The sequence below is a fragment of the Hippoglossus hippoglossus genome, chromosome 6, assembly GCF_009819705.1.
Source record: "Hippoglossus hippoglossus isolate fHipHip1 chromosome 6, fHipHip1.pri, whole genome shotgun sequence".
Lineage (NCBI taxonomy): Eukaryota > Metazoa > Chordata > Actinopteri > Pleuronectiformes > Pleuronectidae > Hippoglossus > Hippoglossus hippoglossus.
This window is the reverse complement of record NC_047156.1, coordinates 20,649,892-20,665,626: the sequence shown is the minus strand read 5'-3', so window position 1 is coordinate 20,665,626 and position 15,735 is coordinate 20,649,892. Positions and strand designations below refer to the sequence as shown.

Below are 15,735 nucleotides of genomic sequence, written 5' to 3'. Positions count from 1 at the left end.
AATTTAAAGTACATGTTTCTGTGTATGGCGTAAAATATTCCTGGGTTGAGGGTCTCTGGAAGTATTTTCATAAACTTAAAGTACCAACAGAACAAGCTTCTGTTTATACACGTGTAATGAAAAATGAGTAATCAAGAGGTGCTTAATTAAGACGTCTTTTACAAAGAGACCACACCAAACTGTCCAATTACAAAACACTATTTAAAACCCACCTTTTCTAAACTGCTTTTGATCTTTCATTATGACGTGTATCTTTTATTTCAATGTGTGATTATGATGTGTATCTTAAAAAAAGAGCTGGATGAAATAGCATTAAAGGGTGTGTATTGCATTTGACTTTATTTCTCATCTAATCCATTTTGAGTGAAAACCATACTGGTGTGTATCTATATGTAGCCTGGATGCAGGATCCAGGATGCAGGCATATGAGATTTCCTCTCTCCTGCAGCAACAGTGTCAATGTTTTGATGCCTAAAATCCCAAATGCTTTCATCATGCTGAAATATGTTTCAGAAAAAAAAAAAATGTAATCCTCTCTTGGCTCAGGAAAAACTGTGTCATCAAAATCCCTAAACTATAAAACTCAACAGGCAGATAGAGAAACCTGCTTCTTACAGTCATGAAACCACAAGTACACATCAGACGGTCATGTGCACTGTGGGCTGGCTGACGCACAGCAGGGGTCAAATGTGGTGATGGTCCACAATGGAGGCGTCCTCTGAACAACAGAGTAAGTCTGTGTCAGACCAGGTTCATTATGACTAAATGTGAGTTAAATGGAACTTCAATGAGACAGAAGCCTGTTTGATCCTAATCCTCAAAACAGAACGTGGCATAATCCCGTCAACTCAAACCTCGTGAACATGTGGTATGGCTAAAGGGGAACACCACCCATGAAACAAATGAAACAATCCAGTGGATTTTCACTTCTGTCTCCTACACAAAAACAGGATGAATCCATCCAGCCCTGTTTCACTTCTGCCTCCCAACTGGAATCAAGAGCGAGGAGTTACACTTCTAAGAAACATTGTCACATATGTAGAAGGAGATGATTGAAGATGTAGCTGGTTGCTGTGGTTTCATTTTTTCGGAAGGAAAAGAGTCACGGTTCATCTGAAACCCTCTTTTCACATACATAGTCCACGCAGCTGTTTTCGCTCACAGCTCAATGGGATTGTGCCACGTGTAGGATCTCTGATGTGTTCGGGCCTCAGAGACAGTTACAGTGGATGGTCATGAGGATAGTTTGATGGTAAAAGAGTATAATAATCTCTAATAATAAATCAAATGTTCTTCAGCAGATCTTTGAAATTATGGTCTTTTAAAATGAGCAAGCATCATCATCACTCTAAATCAGTGTGAAGCTAAATATTATTGAAGCTATAACACAAACCACCCACACTCTCCCTTCAATTTCACTTCATAATCAATATTTAAGCATTCTCAGATGTGAGACAATATTATTAGTGGTTTTCTAACTCCAGATAAACAATGTCATGGGTTTTAATCTGTATGTTGACCTATAATGTCTTATCAGTAGTTTATTGTACGTAAAAACACATTTAAAGTGTGACTAAGTCAGTATATAAATGAATTTTCACTCCCACTTATATGTTTCATTAGTAAATGGCGCCCTCCAGTGGTTAAAATACGTAAAGAAAAAGTTTTTTTACTGACAATTTGAAACATCATGAAAATGTTCTTATTATCTTATGATAATCATTATATTAATATCATAATTATCATACTCTAACTCAATATTAAAGCCCTGATTTTTATATTGTTAATGGTGTCACTTTTATCCGTGCAATCTTTTAAAAGCTATCATGTTTATATTGACTGAAAATGTCTACTGGATATCCCGGTCTGTTTGATATGACAGCTTAATGTAGATTATAATACATAATTATTCAGGAAAAAAATATGGCACAGTTTTATGTTTCCTCTATTTAGTTAATATGTGATTAGAGGAGTGAAGAATAGAAAAAAGTTAGCTCAATTTACAATTTAATATTTTAAGTATTCATGCAAAGTAGGTATGAAAATAGTCATGGAAATAATTACCTTAATTCAAGAGTACAAGTGTAGCTACTGAAAAAGGTTTTAGAAGTGTGAATAGTACATTCATTTATACATTTCATCCTGTGTCTCTTTGCAGTGTGTTTTCTTCCTCTTGTGGTCATTTATTGTATTCTTGTGGTCATTATTGTGATGCCTTGTTGTCATTTTGCATCTCTGTAAACATTTTGTGAATGTTGAGGGTCTATTTGGATTTATTTTGAGATATTTTAAAGGGTTAGGGTTAGCTAACACTTACCCTAACCCGAGCAATTTGTGTGTCATTATTAAATGTATGACTACAGACAGCCGTCTTTAGTGCAATGAGTAAGATATAACCGCGGTTTATAGATTGATGTTATAAATGTATAAATTATTATTATATATAAATGATGTTTCTGTTGATGATGTTTCTGTTATTATTAACTATTATTGAAACCACTAGTGTTGTGTTATTGGTTTGGTTGTTTTTGTTCGTGTGTATGTTTTTGAACAACTTTATTAACAAACATTGCAGATATGTGCTCAACACAAAAATATTGAGCTAAAGTGACAGGTCAGTTCAATAAACAGACTTAGATATTAGTCAGAAATAAACAGTAAATACATACATTATGCCAAATATGATATACAGCATAAATATATATAAAGAAAAGGAAGCGAGGGGAAACACTTTCTTATTGTTCATTGAAAAGTTACTTGTGAATTTTGTTTTGACAGTTTTTACTTTTTTAGTCTACAGGTTGTAAAGTCTGGACATTTTCTTTAAGTCCACATAGAAATCCTGTGAAATTAGGTTTGTTGTTTGTCATTCTGTGAAATGTACCGCACACAATATTATAATGAAGTCATTACTGTTGGTTTGACAGAATGAGGAAGTACACTAAACCGCATCTTGTTATGCTGCCTTTGAGTGCTGTAGGATATTATATTTTTTCAAGAATGTCAAACGAACAAAGCCGGAAGTGGACAATAAGCCACCAGTTGGGATTTCAGTCATATATTTAATAACAATATACACATAGAATAACGGATGTTGTATCTTCATGACGATCAGAGAGATAAATTCGCGTAACGAATAGCCCAAACGACTGGGGGTGGTAGATTGGACTTTCAGATCTAATCTGTCGGAGCCTGGTGGGAGCCTGTGAAGGCAGCGTGAGTTCCTGTGCTAAGAAGTGACGGTGACAGACACGGAGCTGAAGTCTGGGTGGATCCGACCAGAACCGGGACTCACAGCAGCCTCACACGATGGTAGCGCCTGGAAACTTCCATCTAAACTTTTTAAACAACCGCCCGAGCTGTAGTTTCAACTCCGTGGGGTGTTTACGCGTTTGCTGAAGTGTGGAAACACTTCGGGTCTCACAGTTTCACCTGAGTGACAAAAACAAAAGAAAGTAAGAAACTGAATCCAGCAGACAAGTGGCTGCAGGTCTGTCCTGGTTCAAGTCCGGCAAACACAGCAGGCTGCTGTATTCTTCTATAGTCCAGTGTTGTTGTTCATGTGTTATACATGTGTGTCAATCGGACAAAACAGCCAGTGACATTTTGTTTTTCTTATCAAGGCTTTTGTTAAGTTGTTCCTGAAGTTGTTCATCTGTGTTTTCCAGCACTGAGTCAACACCATCAGACTGAAAGCTCCTCAGTCTCTTCAAAGTCACACAACAAGGTGAGTAAAACTCTTCATCAGGGGTCATCATGCCAGGGGCAGATCTAGGGGTTTTCTTAATCAGGGGGCCATGAAGGGGCGACAGTTTTCACAGAGATTATATCTCCAACATCCATGCAAACTGCCTGATTCAGTAAGGTGCTAATGTAAACTTCTTGTTTACTCTTTTAGCTCTACAGCTTTGAGCAAAGCCACACACCATTAAACCTATTTTAAAAACCCTGTTTAAGCACATTGTGAACTTCAAAAAATCTTAACCAACAAATGTCATATTTATGGTTAGTATTGTAAGTAAGTGACTCGTTTTTTTAAGACTACTGATAGGTCAGATGCACTAAAGGGGCCAATCAGATTACAGCAGGGGCCAGAGCCCCCCTGGCCCCAGTCCTGGATCTGCCCCTGTATCATGCAAAGGCTCTAATGATCATTATTAGCAACAGCATACTTTTGGACTGAATCATCCACCACATGATGTTTTGTACCACGAGCAAAATCTTGTATCTGGGATTGCAAGTGTGCCTCAGTGTCTGTTTAAAAGATGTCAGATTCTCTTGACCATCAGGAGAAAACCAGACTACAGAATTTTTTTCCCAGTAGGAGCAGCTCTCAAATGGCTGAGGAAGGCAGAGTTGGAAATTTTGATGTGTTTGTGTGGACTCTTGCTACTTTTCTTAATGGAAAAGAGAAACGCAAAAGGATTTTTTTTTTTTTTACTTATTTTTGAATCAGTGTCTATAAGGACTTGCTTTAAAGACTTTATTCTGCCCTTGTCACAATAATAATAATAATAATGCATTACATTAATGGGAACCTTTCAAAACACCTCACAGATATAACAACAATCTAAACCCAGCTAAATATCAGGACACCAATCAAACAATACAAAGTAATAGGCTGATGAAATAAGTTAAAATCAACAATAGTAAAAATAAGACCATACAGGCCATGGTCACACAGAATAAACATGTTTAAAAAGATTTGTTCTGAGTTCCATTTATCACTGATTACAACAGTTTATTCTGAGATAGAGACACAGAGAGTTTAATTAGAAAACATATTTTTTTCTTTCAGGAGCTGTTTTCAGGTAGTAACGTCCAATAATGTGAGCTGAAGAAAGCTTATATGTAATGAAAGGCCGAAATGGGCAAACTGATATTAATCTAAATCTGGTTTTAGAAGTCGTATTGTGTAAATATTTCTACTTCTATGAGCTCCCGACTTAATTGATTTCCTGTTTCAGGTCCTCTCTCGTACCTACAATGCCGACCCTCGAGGACAGCGGTGACCTGCACGCAGTTTGCTCCGAGCTGCCTGCCATGTTTGATGGCATGAAGATGGCAGCGGTGGCAGCGGCCCTGTACATCATCGTCCGCTGTCTGAACCTGAAGAGTTCCACATCTCCACCAGAGATCGTGTACCAGGACACAGCACTCGGCCGCTACCTGCTCAAGTCCTGCCCCATGCTGACCAAAGAGTGAGTGTTCACTTTATCAGAGCCTCCTATTGTGTTGTGTTGCATAGCAGGCTAGTTGTAGCACTGCATCTTGACTTGAATTTATATGGCATTCCCTAAGGGTTTATGCTAGTGTTTTGTAAGGCTGCATTGCAAGCATCTGTTTACAGTTGAGATGATGTCTTGAGTAGGCCTGGTGATACTGTTAAATGTTTGGCTGAATAGGTGTCTATGTCCATCCATGGCATCTAAAGTTACACTTGTCACTTTTCTGTTTTTCATATTATTCAAGTAATAAACAAATATCGGTATCGGTATCGGCTATCGGCTAGATTGTTGTTTTAAATATCGGTATCGGCCAAGAATTTCCATATCGGTGCATCCCTACTTCTTTCTAAATCCACACTGAATGAATGTATCTGGAGTCATTTCATTTCTTGTCTTTTGATCTGTCCTGAAGACAAACTTTTCTCTGCTCCATTCTTACTCTCACATGGGGGTAACACTGCATCGTCATTGGCTGATCCTTTTCAGTTGATCTATTCAGACAGGGCTTGTCAGTTAAACGGCTCACGATGCCGGCATATTTGTCTCCCACCTCCTATGGTTGGACTGGTATGTCTTGCTGCCATTGGGCTGGTAAACTTCACAAAGACTGTGCTGAAGCATCTTTAAGGCTGATTTTACAGCTGCTGCATATTATATAATATGATTCTCCTCCTCTTCAGATACATTCCTCCCTTGCTGTGGGGAAAGAGTGGTCATCTCCAGACGGCCCTGTATGGCAAGATGGGACGTGTCAACACACCGACGCCCTGCGGGGTCCGCAAGTTCCTCCCCATGCAGGACGGAGCCACGGCGACTTTCGACCTCTTCGAAGCCCGAGGGGATCACAGCACAGGAGGTCAGAGGTCAAATACTAGTTCAAGCCCCAAGCAGTCTGCTTTAGATTTACTGTATCTTAATCACTCAGTCACACAACTGCTGATGTTATATAGCTGACATGACACAATAATGATCAGTTTAACATTTTTGTGTTTGTTTGTTTGTTTTTTGAGTCATAAGTGCTTGTTTGGATCATGAGTGGCTCAGCCTCAAGTCACAAGCAGCTCATTCTACAGTATACACTCTAATGATGTCCCTCTTGGGAAAAACAACAGACACAGAGGCGCACAATATCCACCCTTACACACGTGACTCCATTTTTTTATGTTGTCCGTCAGGTGATGTTACCATGGTAATCTGCCCTGGGATCGGTAACCATAGCGAGAAGAACTACATTCGGACCTTTGTTGATCATTCCCAGCGGCAGGGTTACCGCTGTGCCGTCCTCAACCACCTGGGAGCGCTGCCCAACATGGAGCTCACGTCGCCTCGCATGTTCACTTACGGTAAAGAAGGAACACCACATGATTGCAAGCTTTAGTCTAAAACATTGTGGGGAAGTAATCTTCATCGTATTTTGGATTTTGGTTTTTCAAATTAAATAAAATAAATTCTAAACAACTTTATTTGTGGGGGATTTTTTTTAACAGTTACAAAGTAATTTAACAAAAGAAATGAGAGACAGATATACAAATGTATAAATAAATGACTGTGTGGAGAAATGACTAGGAGAAGGGAGTAGGAGAATCAGAATACAATACAACATATTAATGATATTGATGTCAAACTGTAAGTAATAATCAGTACTACTCAGTTGTAAAAGTGTCTGTCTTTCATTTAGGTTGCACCTGGGAGTATGCAGCCATGGTGGCTTACATCAAACGGGCCTTCCCCCAGACGCTCTTGGTGGTGGTGGGCTTCAGTCTTGGGGGGAACATTGTCTGTAAATTCCTAGGCGAGAACCGATCAAACCAGGAGCGCGTGCTGTGCTGTGTCAGCGTGTGTCAGGGGTACAACGCCCTCAGGTTGGTGGACTGAAGGGAAAAACAAAAGTACAGAACCATGACTGGATATGACAGAAAATGTATAGATAAGAATACCTGAGTGATTTAAATCAGTAAACGTGGTCACTGTGAAGCTTTTTTTTAAAGAGCCACTATCATAAAGGTGGTCCTGTGTTTTTCTCCTATAGTGTATTTCTATGTGTGCATTGAAGCATTTCTGTGTTCAGGGCTCAGGAAACATTCTTACAGTGGGACCAGTGCCGGAGGCTCTACAACTTTGTGTTGGCGGACAACATGAAGAAGCTCATCCTGTCACACAGGTGGAGAAACACAACATGCAGTGTCTGCAGATTTAACAGTTACAGCTGCTACACAAACATATTTATTGTTTAGTTTCAGTTGTGTATGAAAAAAGCTGTAAACGAAACAATATCCAGTGGTCGAGGAAGTACTCAAACATTTTACTGAAGTGAAAGTAGAAATAAATAGACATGACATTTTCTACTTGAGTAAACATAGGCACTTGCTTTTAAATATACTTAAAGTATTCAAAGTAAAAGTATTTGCAGAGTGTAGCCTATTCACTAATGCAACGGTCTGCTACATCAATATAACTGAGTCATGGCGTTGCTCTCGTCGAAGGGGGTGGGGTCTAATGTCACCTGCCTGCTCTGATTGGATCAATTCCCTCTCGTTATTGATTACTTTTAAAAATATGAAAACAACGTGAACAGATAATACAATGCATTGTTAATTTAGAAAGTACAGAAATAAGAACACACATTTGATATATGTAGTGGAGTAAAAGTGAAAAGTACCTGAAAATAAATGTACTGAAGTAAAGTACAGATAATAAATGTACTGTAACAATGTATTTAAATACAGTAAATAAGTAAATTTAGGTAAATAATATTTTAATAAATAAGCAAATTTACCACTGCCAATATCAAATGCAGTAGTGTTTTGAATTCCTGTGTGTGTGGTGCGTGTTTACATAAATCTTTCTGCAGCAACAATTGACAACACACTGATTTACAACACACTAAAATTAACATCAATTGGAGGCAGTATATTCTTGACTTTCTTGTCTACAGACAGAAAGAAATTATTTTCTGTCAGACAAGTGCTGAAGAATCATGGTAAATGTATAGTGTAAAGCTCTGGATTAAACTGTTTACATTTTTTGTGCTGTGCTATAAAAAGGGGACAGGTGGGTGTTAGGGTTTGCCAGCCAAACCACAACTCAACCTCCTGGCCTGATTTGACTAAATAACCTTTATTGTTGTGTTTAACAGGAGCAGTTTGCTGGAAATGAGCTCCAGCTGCATTGGTGATGCAGACCTCATTAGACTGTGTGCAGCCACCTCTCTGATGCAGATAGATGACTGCATTATGAGGTGAAGGCTTCTTGGATTTTGATTTTAATTGGGCCACTAATAGCTTCTCCAAACTCTATAACTGATCTGTGTATGTTACACTGCAGAAAATTCCATGGATACAGCTCCTTAAAGGAGTACTACGACAAGGACAGCTGTGTGCACTACATCCACAAAGTAAGTGACAAGTGTTTGTATGTTTACTACTGAAACCTTGATGGATATAATGTTGTTCCTCGATCTCGATAATGCATGTGGGTCAGTACCACGTAGTGTCCTCTGGGCTGCTTTCGACTTCTTCAAAGTACCAGAGCCCATCATAAATTTGATGAAAGCCTACTTCGAAGATCTGCAATTCTGCTTCACCACACTAGATTTGCCACCATATGGCAGCGCCTCCCCACTAGTATTCACCATGGCGATCGAGGGGATTATCAGAGCTTCAAGATGGGTAGTAGGTGGTGAGCGACAAAAGTCGGGGGTCCGATTAACACCAATCAGGGCCTACATCGATGACATGACAACCCTGACCACAACAGCACCATGCACCAGACTGTTGCTAGGGAAACTTGAAGAAAACATTACATGGGCCAGAATGAGGATCAATCCATCAAAATCAAGAAGCATCTCAATAAGCAAAGGTAAGATATCAGACCATAGGTTTTACATTAATGGAGAACCCATTCCAACGGTGTCTCAGAATCCTATTAGAAGCCTTGGACGATGCTATGATGCAAGCCTCAAAAACTTCATGCAGGTCCAGCAACTGAAGCAGGATATCAACAGTGGCCTTAAGAACATCGACCAGTCCATGCTTCCTGGAAAACCACACTCAAGCAATACAGGGGTAGTGGATGAAATGGGAAAGCATAGAGAAAAGAAAGATCAGCTGGAAGGACCTGTGGGGAATGGAAGCAGGCAGGTTTAGAGCAACCTATGACGTCCTTCCCTCACCCAAAAACCTACAGCAGTGGCTGAACGAAGATCCATCCTGCCCACTGTGCTCAACTCCAGCTACCCTCAGGCATATCCTCACTGGTTGTGAAAATAAGTCTCTCCCAAGGTAGGTATACGTGGAGACACAACCAGGTACTCAAATGCCTTGCAGCAATATTTGAAACAAAGAAAACTGCTACCAATGCCTTGCCATCCAAAACATCAAACACTGTACAAAGGACAACATTTGTCCGAGAAGGGGAACAGGGACAGAGAGGGCCTCCTCCACAGGAGTGGTCAGTTGGAGTAAGCCAGAGACTGGAAGATGTTTGTGGATATGGGCCGGCAGCTTACAGTCCCATCACATATAGTTACTACCACCCTCAGACCAGACCTGATACTCTGGTCCAACACCCTGCGCATCGTCTACTTTGTAGAATTGATTGATATACGGATTATGCAACCGATTTACATGCTATTTTGTGGAGGAGTGGGGCATGACCCAAAGAAGAACTTTTATGGATCTTGATGAAAAAATCAGGCAGAGGGGACTGATATTTATGAGTGTGTGCAATTTGGAGCAGATCAAAATGCATGTACTTTGGTTAATATTTGGCTTAGTGTATTAATCGTTAAACTTCAAGGAATAGTGTAATAATTATTGGCTTTCTGTCAGAGACTTAGATGAAAAGATCGATAAAGCTATCATAAGTGTATGTATAGTATGGAACACATTGTAATTATTTTTGTGTAACCCTGAAACAAAAATAAATTTAAGGAAGTCAAGTTGTGCTTTTATAGGGGAAGTTATACTTTGTTACTGTTTCTATGTGGAAACATTTAATCCGTTGACTAGCAACCTCCTATTGCTATCCCGCAAGCCACAAATTGTTGTTTTCACTTCACAGTTACAGAAAGGTTATTTTTAGTGAGCTTCAGAGGAATGGTTGAGAACATATTTTTACTTTGGGCACAGCTGGGCTAGCTGTTCCCACCTGTTTATTTATGCTTGGCTAAGGTTGTTAAAAAGTACACTGAGCTTCTCTGTTATGTGGTTAACATGTCAGAACCAGACTGGGTTCTTCCTAACCAACCAAATCCATCTTTGTATTCTCTTGTTCAGAGACATTTTCTGCTTTGATGTTGTTTTACAGTTTTTTCAGTCAGCTGCACATGGAACTCTCTGTGAATAAGCATAATTCCTGAATAAATTTGAATACAGACATATGTGCAAATAATATAACATATGCAAATACTGCTTTTACCACTACCGCTACTTACACATATACTACCACTGCTGCTATTACCGCTACTACAGACACTGCTTCTACAACTTCGACACTGACTTAACAACTAGTAAACCATCTTCTGTGAATACCCCTACAATGCAGTTACAGTGTGTAACTAGGCTTTACAAAGTGATTTTTAAACAAACTGTTTTTGATCAGATTTTTTCTGCCCAGGTCACTGTGCCTCTCCTCCTGGTTAACTCCTCAGACGACCCACTGATTCATCAGTCACTACTGGCTATTCCGCGCACACTCGCAGGTTTGTGGTTAAGATTCATTCATCACTGGATGTTAATGGTACCTAATTCTTTGGTCATCATGAGAAGTGATTTATAAAAATACAGTTTTATCAAATATGTTGTTTGGTTGTGTAATGGCTTGTCATAATTCCACACTGCACATTTTTAGTATCAGTGACCACTTTGGAAAAGAACATCTATGGTCTAAATAGTGAAAAAACGTATTCACCTAATCCTTATGTCTAAGTCATTGTCATTGGTGCATAGTAACCATCATGTTGTGTTTTGGATCGCCCAATTGCTCACCTATAGAGGCCTCCTGCCGTGGCCGCTGGTTCCATTCCAGGCCCATTATCAAATGAAATTTTTTAAAATATGTTTTTCAGTAAAATTTTAAGTAGGCATTTTGACCAGAAATTTGCTTAATAAGTGAAGTCCATTTACCATATGAAAGTATTCTTCACGTGTAATTATCCAACAGCATGTGTAGTTACTTGTGGTAAACTACGGTTGTGTTTTGTTGGTTGTGCCTATTTTGTGTGTTTCCTAGAGAGCAATGACTGCAACAGTGAAACATTGTCCTCGCAGTGACATGAACGCAGACTAATGTGAAGTGAATGAACCCGTTGTCTTCAATTGGAGCTAGACTCTAGAGCCAGAGTCTTAAGTGTTGATAAAGTCTTGTTGGAGCTATCTACTCAACAGCGGCGAGCCTAGACACTCTTGTTGAATTTTTCAGGGCTATGTGATCTGCTTAGGCTGCTGGGTTATATATATAGAGCAGGGTGCAAGTGTGTGTGTGTGTGTGTGTGGCTGTCTTGTCTTGCGTCTGCAGGTCACATGCACTGACCCTGTGTGTGTAAATGAGTGGGTGTGAAGACTGAGACCTGGACAAATGAAATACTAAACTCGTCCTCTACTTCAAGGAAACGTGGTTACTCAGGATTTTAACGTTTGCTCTGCTGCTCATTAACACTGTGTAATGTGTTAACAGACTGACGTCGTAGATCCCAGTTACCCAGTGAGGGAGACTCACTGACCATGACACACAGAGATGCTGGCTGTTTGTTATGGCTATCTACCTTATCAGTAACGTCATGGCTGTCCTAGAAACAGTGTACCTTTGTTTTCAGGAAATGACATTTGAGCGTGACCTACAGAAAACTGTATTGCACACACAGAAAAAAAATCTGCTCTGTTTTACTAAATTAACGAGATAGTTGAAAATTTGAAATTATTATCTGGAGGCTTGAGGCCATTGTGTAGGCTTTACTGCTTCTCTTTTTAGTTCTGTAAAATGTAGTTGAATGGGGGAGAACCTTTTCTGTATGTGTTGGTGTGTAGGTGCATCTACAAAAGCAATAGGTCGGAGTGTGACGATGGTGTAGAATAACAGAAAGGGAAAGGAAGAGGACGAAAGTCTGTGTGGAAAAACAAACATCTTTACCCCTGACCTCACAGTGAGTCACTGAACCATTTTAATGATACTATCTCTTTCTAAGTAGAGGGACGGTTTAATTATTTACCCTCACACCAGCAAGATCAGGACGCCTTTAATTACCAAATGCCTGGAGATGCTTATCAAGGAAATCAGAGTGACACGACAAAGTGAAAAACGTTTAGAAATTCCGCTGAGTTTTAAATGATCTGCATGGAGGATGTCCTTCTGGGGAGTGTATCATCTCTAGGATTTATTGCTTCTACTCAAGCTTTTGATGAATTGCCACAAATTGAGTGACTATATAATCTGTGAAATGGTCTCAGGTCTCATTGAGAATATGCACTCAGTTTGAAGCTCTCTGCAGCTCTTACAATTTTGTAGTGTTTTTGTTCTTTTTCTGGACATAGACTTTGAATTTACCATTATCGGTTTGTCAAGAGTTGACGAAAACCAAACCTGAAATACCAGGAGAGTAAATATTGGACTTATTCTGGATGCTTTTCCAACATTATAGTAAACTTGATGAACCAGTTGTGCAGTCTGTCAGGACTCTGTGTTTAGTGTTTATTTTTTTACTATTTTCACCTTCGCATGGTCAAAATTCACACTTGGCTTTAAAGTAGCAATAATTGACATTTTGATAAGAATACATTAAATGAGACAGTACAATGTCAGTGAATAGCTTTTGAACATTAGCAGCTAAAGAGCCACATAGTCTTCTTAAGAGTTTGGCAAAGTAAATTAGAATCTAGTGTTGGATTTACATTCATCGAGTGAAGTCAAACACAAACCCAGATAAATGCTAATCATCTGCTGAATCTGAACTTTCTCTCCCATTTCACAGCCTCTTGCCATCTAATCTAGTCAAAATCAGTTATTGCATGTCTAAGTTAGACCCCTAAAGGGTTGACCATACTTTCTGCATTCTGTGTCGCTAAGATGTGCATTGGATGGGTTGTACAAATGTTTGTACAGGCGGATCTTGCACAGCCTCTCTTCAAAACAAGCATCTAAGTTCTTTCTCTTCTCTTTTTTGCAACCAAACCAAGAGCATGCCACCAACAGGACTGGAGAGTGTTTAACAACAACATATTTTGTACCTGGACACCTAAAGTCAAAGTGGTCACACATTTTGGGCTGTACGTCGATGTCTGTTTAGGGGTCAATGCGTGCCCTTGCGGACATGAGTGGATGACGATATTTAAGACACGAGGAGAGTAGTGGACCCCAGTGGACCTCAGTGGACTAGTGGATGTGGAAACTATGAATTTGCCTTTAAAACATTGAATTACTCAATCAAGTCAGTGAACTGAAACATAAGACATATGAACAAATGTGTTATTTAGCTCTAATGGATAGATCATGTCATCAGTATTTTAGTATCCCAACTTGTTTTCCCTCTAATAGACACTGTACTTCTATGTGTCTGGTGTTTCAAAGGATGAAATGCTGGCACTAAATAAGTTGCCACCACAGCACACTCTTACCCCTCCTTCTATCTATCGTCCTCTCCAGAGAAGATGCCCAATGTGATATTCGCCCTAACCCAACACGGAGGCCACCTGGGTTTCTTCGAGGGAGCCGTGCTGTTTCCTCAGCCGCTCACCTGGATGGACAAGGTCATAGTGGAGTACACAGACGCCATCTGCCGCTGGGAGAAAATCAAGCCAGCCTGCCAGAGGAGCAGCCATCAGGACATGAACCCCTGCCTGCAGAGCACAAGGGTAACCCTTAGTGGGTAACACATACTGTACATACAGTATACTACTGGAGACAAAACAAAAGACCATAACAAACGCACACACACAGCCCTTTGTTACTGCCCTACTTTGGTACTAATGACCTTAACCTAGCTAGATTAACTAAGACAGGCTGATGGAGGTGAGTAAAACTAAGTGAAAAGTAAAACTTACAGATATAATAAAACCTTTGAGGATAATATGACCCCTACCATCCCCTTTTGATCTCACTTCACCTCTAATGCAGCAACAGTTCACCCTCTGCAGGTAGCGCAAAAGAAGTAACCCCCCCCCACCCCCCAAGTAGAGATTTTTATCATCAGCCATAATATTTAACCATCCAAGGTAGACGTACCACCAGCTACAAGATTGTGAAGCAAAGCAGTATCCATGGAAATGTTAACCATAACCATGAAAATCACATCAGCTACAATCAGATTGTTCAGCTTCACATTACGTTTACTAGAGAGCAACCATGATTTCCCTTTTGAACATGTGTGATTGGAGGGGTAATTATTTTATTGTTATGTACACAGTCTTGTACTTTTGCCTTTTTCCGTTATCCAGTGTTTGTTTTCTGAATCAAATATTTTATGGTCATGATCAATCTCGTAGCTGCTCGGCCTGGTTCCAGGCTTAAAACTTTTTTATAACGATTTTCTGAAACATCAATGGAGAAAATGAGTGAAAAATGTACTCCTAGAACCAGAACTGTTCTAAAGAACTGTTCTAAAAGTGGGTGGTCACTGTTAAGCTCTATACTTGAATATCCATCAGTCAGTTGACACACACACTTAACTCACTTAGAGAAAGTGTGAAGGCAACCAGTTTGAAGTCTTAAAATCTTAAGAAGAAGAATTTCAAATATACCTGAAGCTCCACATCATTCATGTTTTAATATTACGGCTATTCAACAGATTTGAGTTTCAGCTTCTCAAATCTGATGAGCAGCAGAACAACATGGTTTATGGTTTACAGTGGTGATTGCCAACTGTTGTTATGGCTCAGTATAACATAAACTGGGCTCAAACTGGGATTTTTATTTCCTGAAGCTGCATTTTAAATCTTAGATATGACAATCCTGTTGTTTTATTGCAGCAAATTACTGTTAAACAACATACGGTTTGGTTTGATTATGTGGTTTGAGGCTTCATTTTGCTCACTGGACACTGCTGTCCAGTTTCTCTGCGTTTCAATGGTGTGTGACGGATCATCAAGCTGCATTCTTGCTCCTGACCTTCAGAATAAAAGACTCAGGTCACATCAGCTTTAAAAGATGTAACAAAAACCCAGTCAGACAGACATTGTATTTGTTTCTGTTTAATAACATTTTTAATGATTTGTGTAGTTGAACAGAAATATGGACCCTGCATACAAACTACCTTTAACATTGCACTCCAAACAGTGTAGTTCTCTGGGTCAGCTTGTCCCATTCAGTTTTTGTCCCACAGGCCCAACTACAGCTGCTTGGAGCATTATGCCTCCTGTCGTAGGAGGATGGAAAGGAATTTTCTAAATGATGCAGTTTAGTTGGGTTATTACCACAAAAATGTGCTTTGACACATTTACAAACCAGAGCAGATTGTCAGAAAATAAACTGAAGCAAACGGCTGCTGCGTCAAACCTTGTTTACGAATAGTTCAACA

The 15,735-nt window shown here is 39.6% G+C and overlaps 1 protein-coding gene across 2 annotated transcripts; it reads left to right on the top strand.

The window, feature by feature from the left end:
• Window positions 1-3,074: 3,074 nt before the first annotated feature.
• On the top strand, window positions 3,075-14,966 carry LOC117763669 (monoacylglycerol lipase ABHD2-like). Of its 2 annotated transcripts, none has more exons than XM_034589010.1 (11): window positions 3,075-3,312; window positions 3,669-3,727; window positions 4,968-5,201; window positions 5,909-6,084; window positions 6,404-6,571; window positions 6,907-7,090; window positions 7,297-7,389; window positions 8,365-8,466; window positions 8,553-8,622; window positions 10,845-10,929; window positions 13,866-14,131. In XM_034589010.1, the coding sequence occupies exons 3-11, from the start codon at window positions 4,987-4,989 to the stop codon at window positions 14,090-14,092; spliced, it is 1,320 nt and encodes a 439-aa protein (XP_034444901.1). In that variant the 5' UTR covers window positions 3,075-3,312; window positions 3,669-3,727; window positions 4,968-4,986; the 3' UTR covers window positions 14,093-14,131. The 2 variants fall into 2 exon arrangements, with proteins under 2 accessions (XP_034444901.1, XP_034444900.1); XM_034589009.1 differs by having other exon boundaries at window positions 3,077-3,455; window positions 13,866-14,966.
• The last annotated feature ends 769 nt before the right edge of the window (window positions 14,967-15,735 follow it).

What these genes read in the sequence shown, in the direction of transcription:
- LOC117763669 (XM_034589009.1), top strand. Translation starts at nt 4,987, where the DNA reads ATGCCGACCCTCGAGGACAGCGGTGACCTGCACGCAGTTTGCTCCGAG. An exon ending in AGGGGATCACAGCACAGGAG is followed by an intron (nt 6,085 to 6,403) that starts GTCAGAGGTCAA and finishes GTTGTCCGTCAG; the next exon opens with GTGATGTTACCATGGTAATC. An exon ending in TATTCCGCGCACACTCGCAG is followed by an intron (nt 10,930 to 13,865) that starts GTTTGTGGTTAA and finishes CGTCCTCTCCAG; the next exon opens with AGAAGATGCCCAATGTGATA.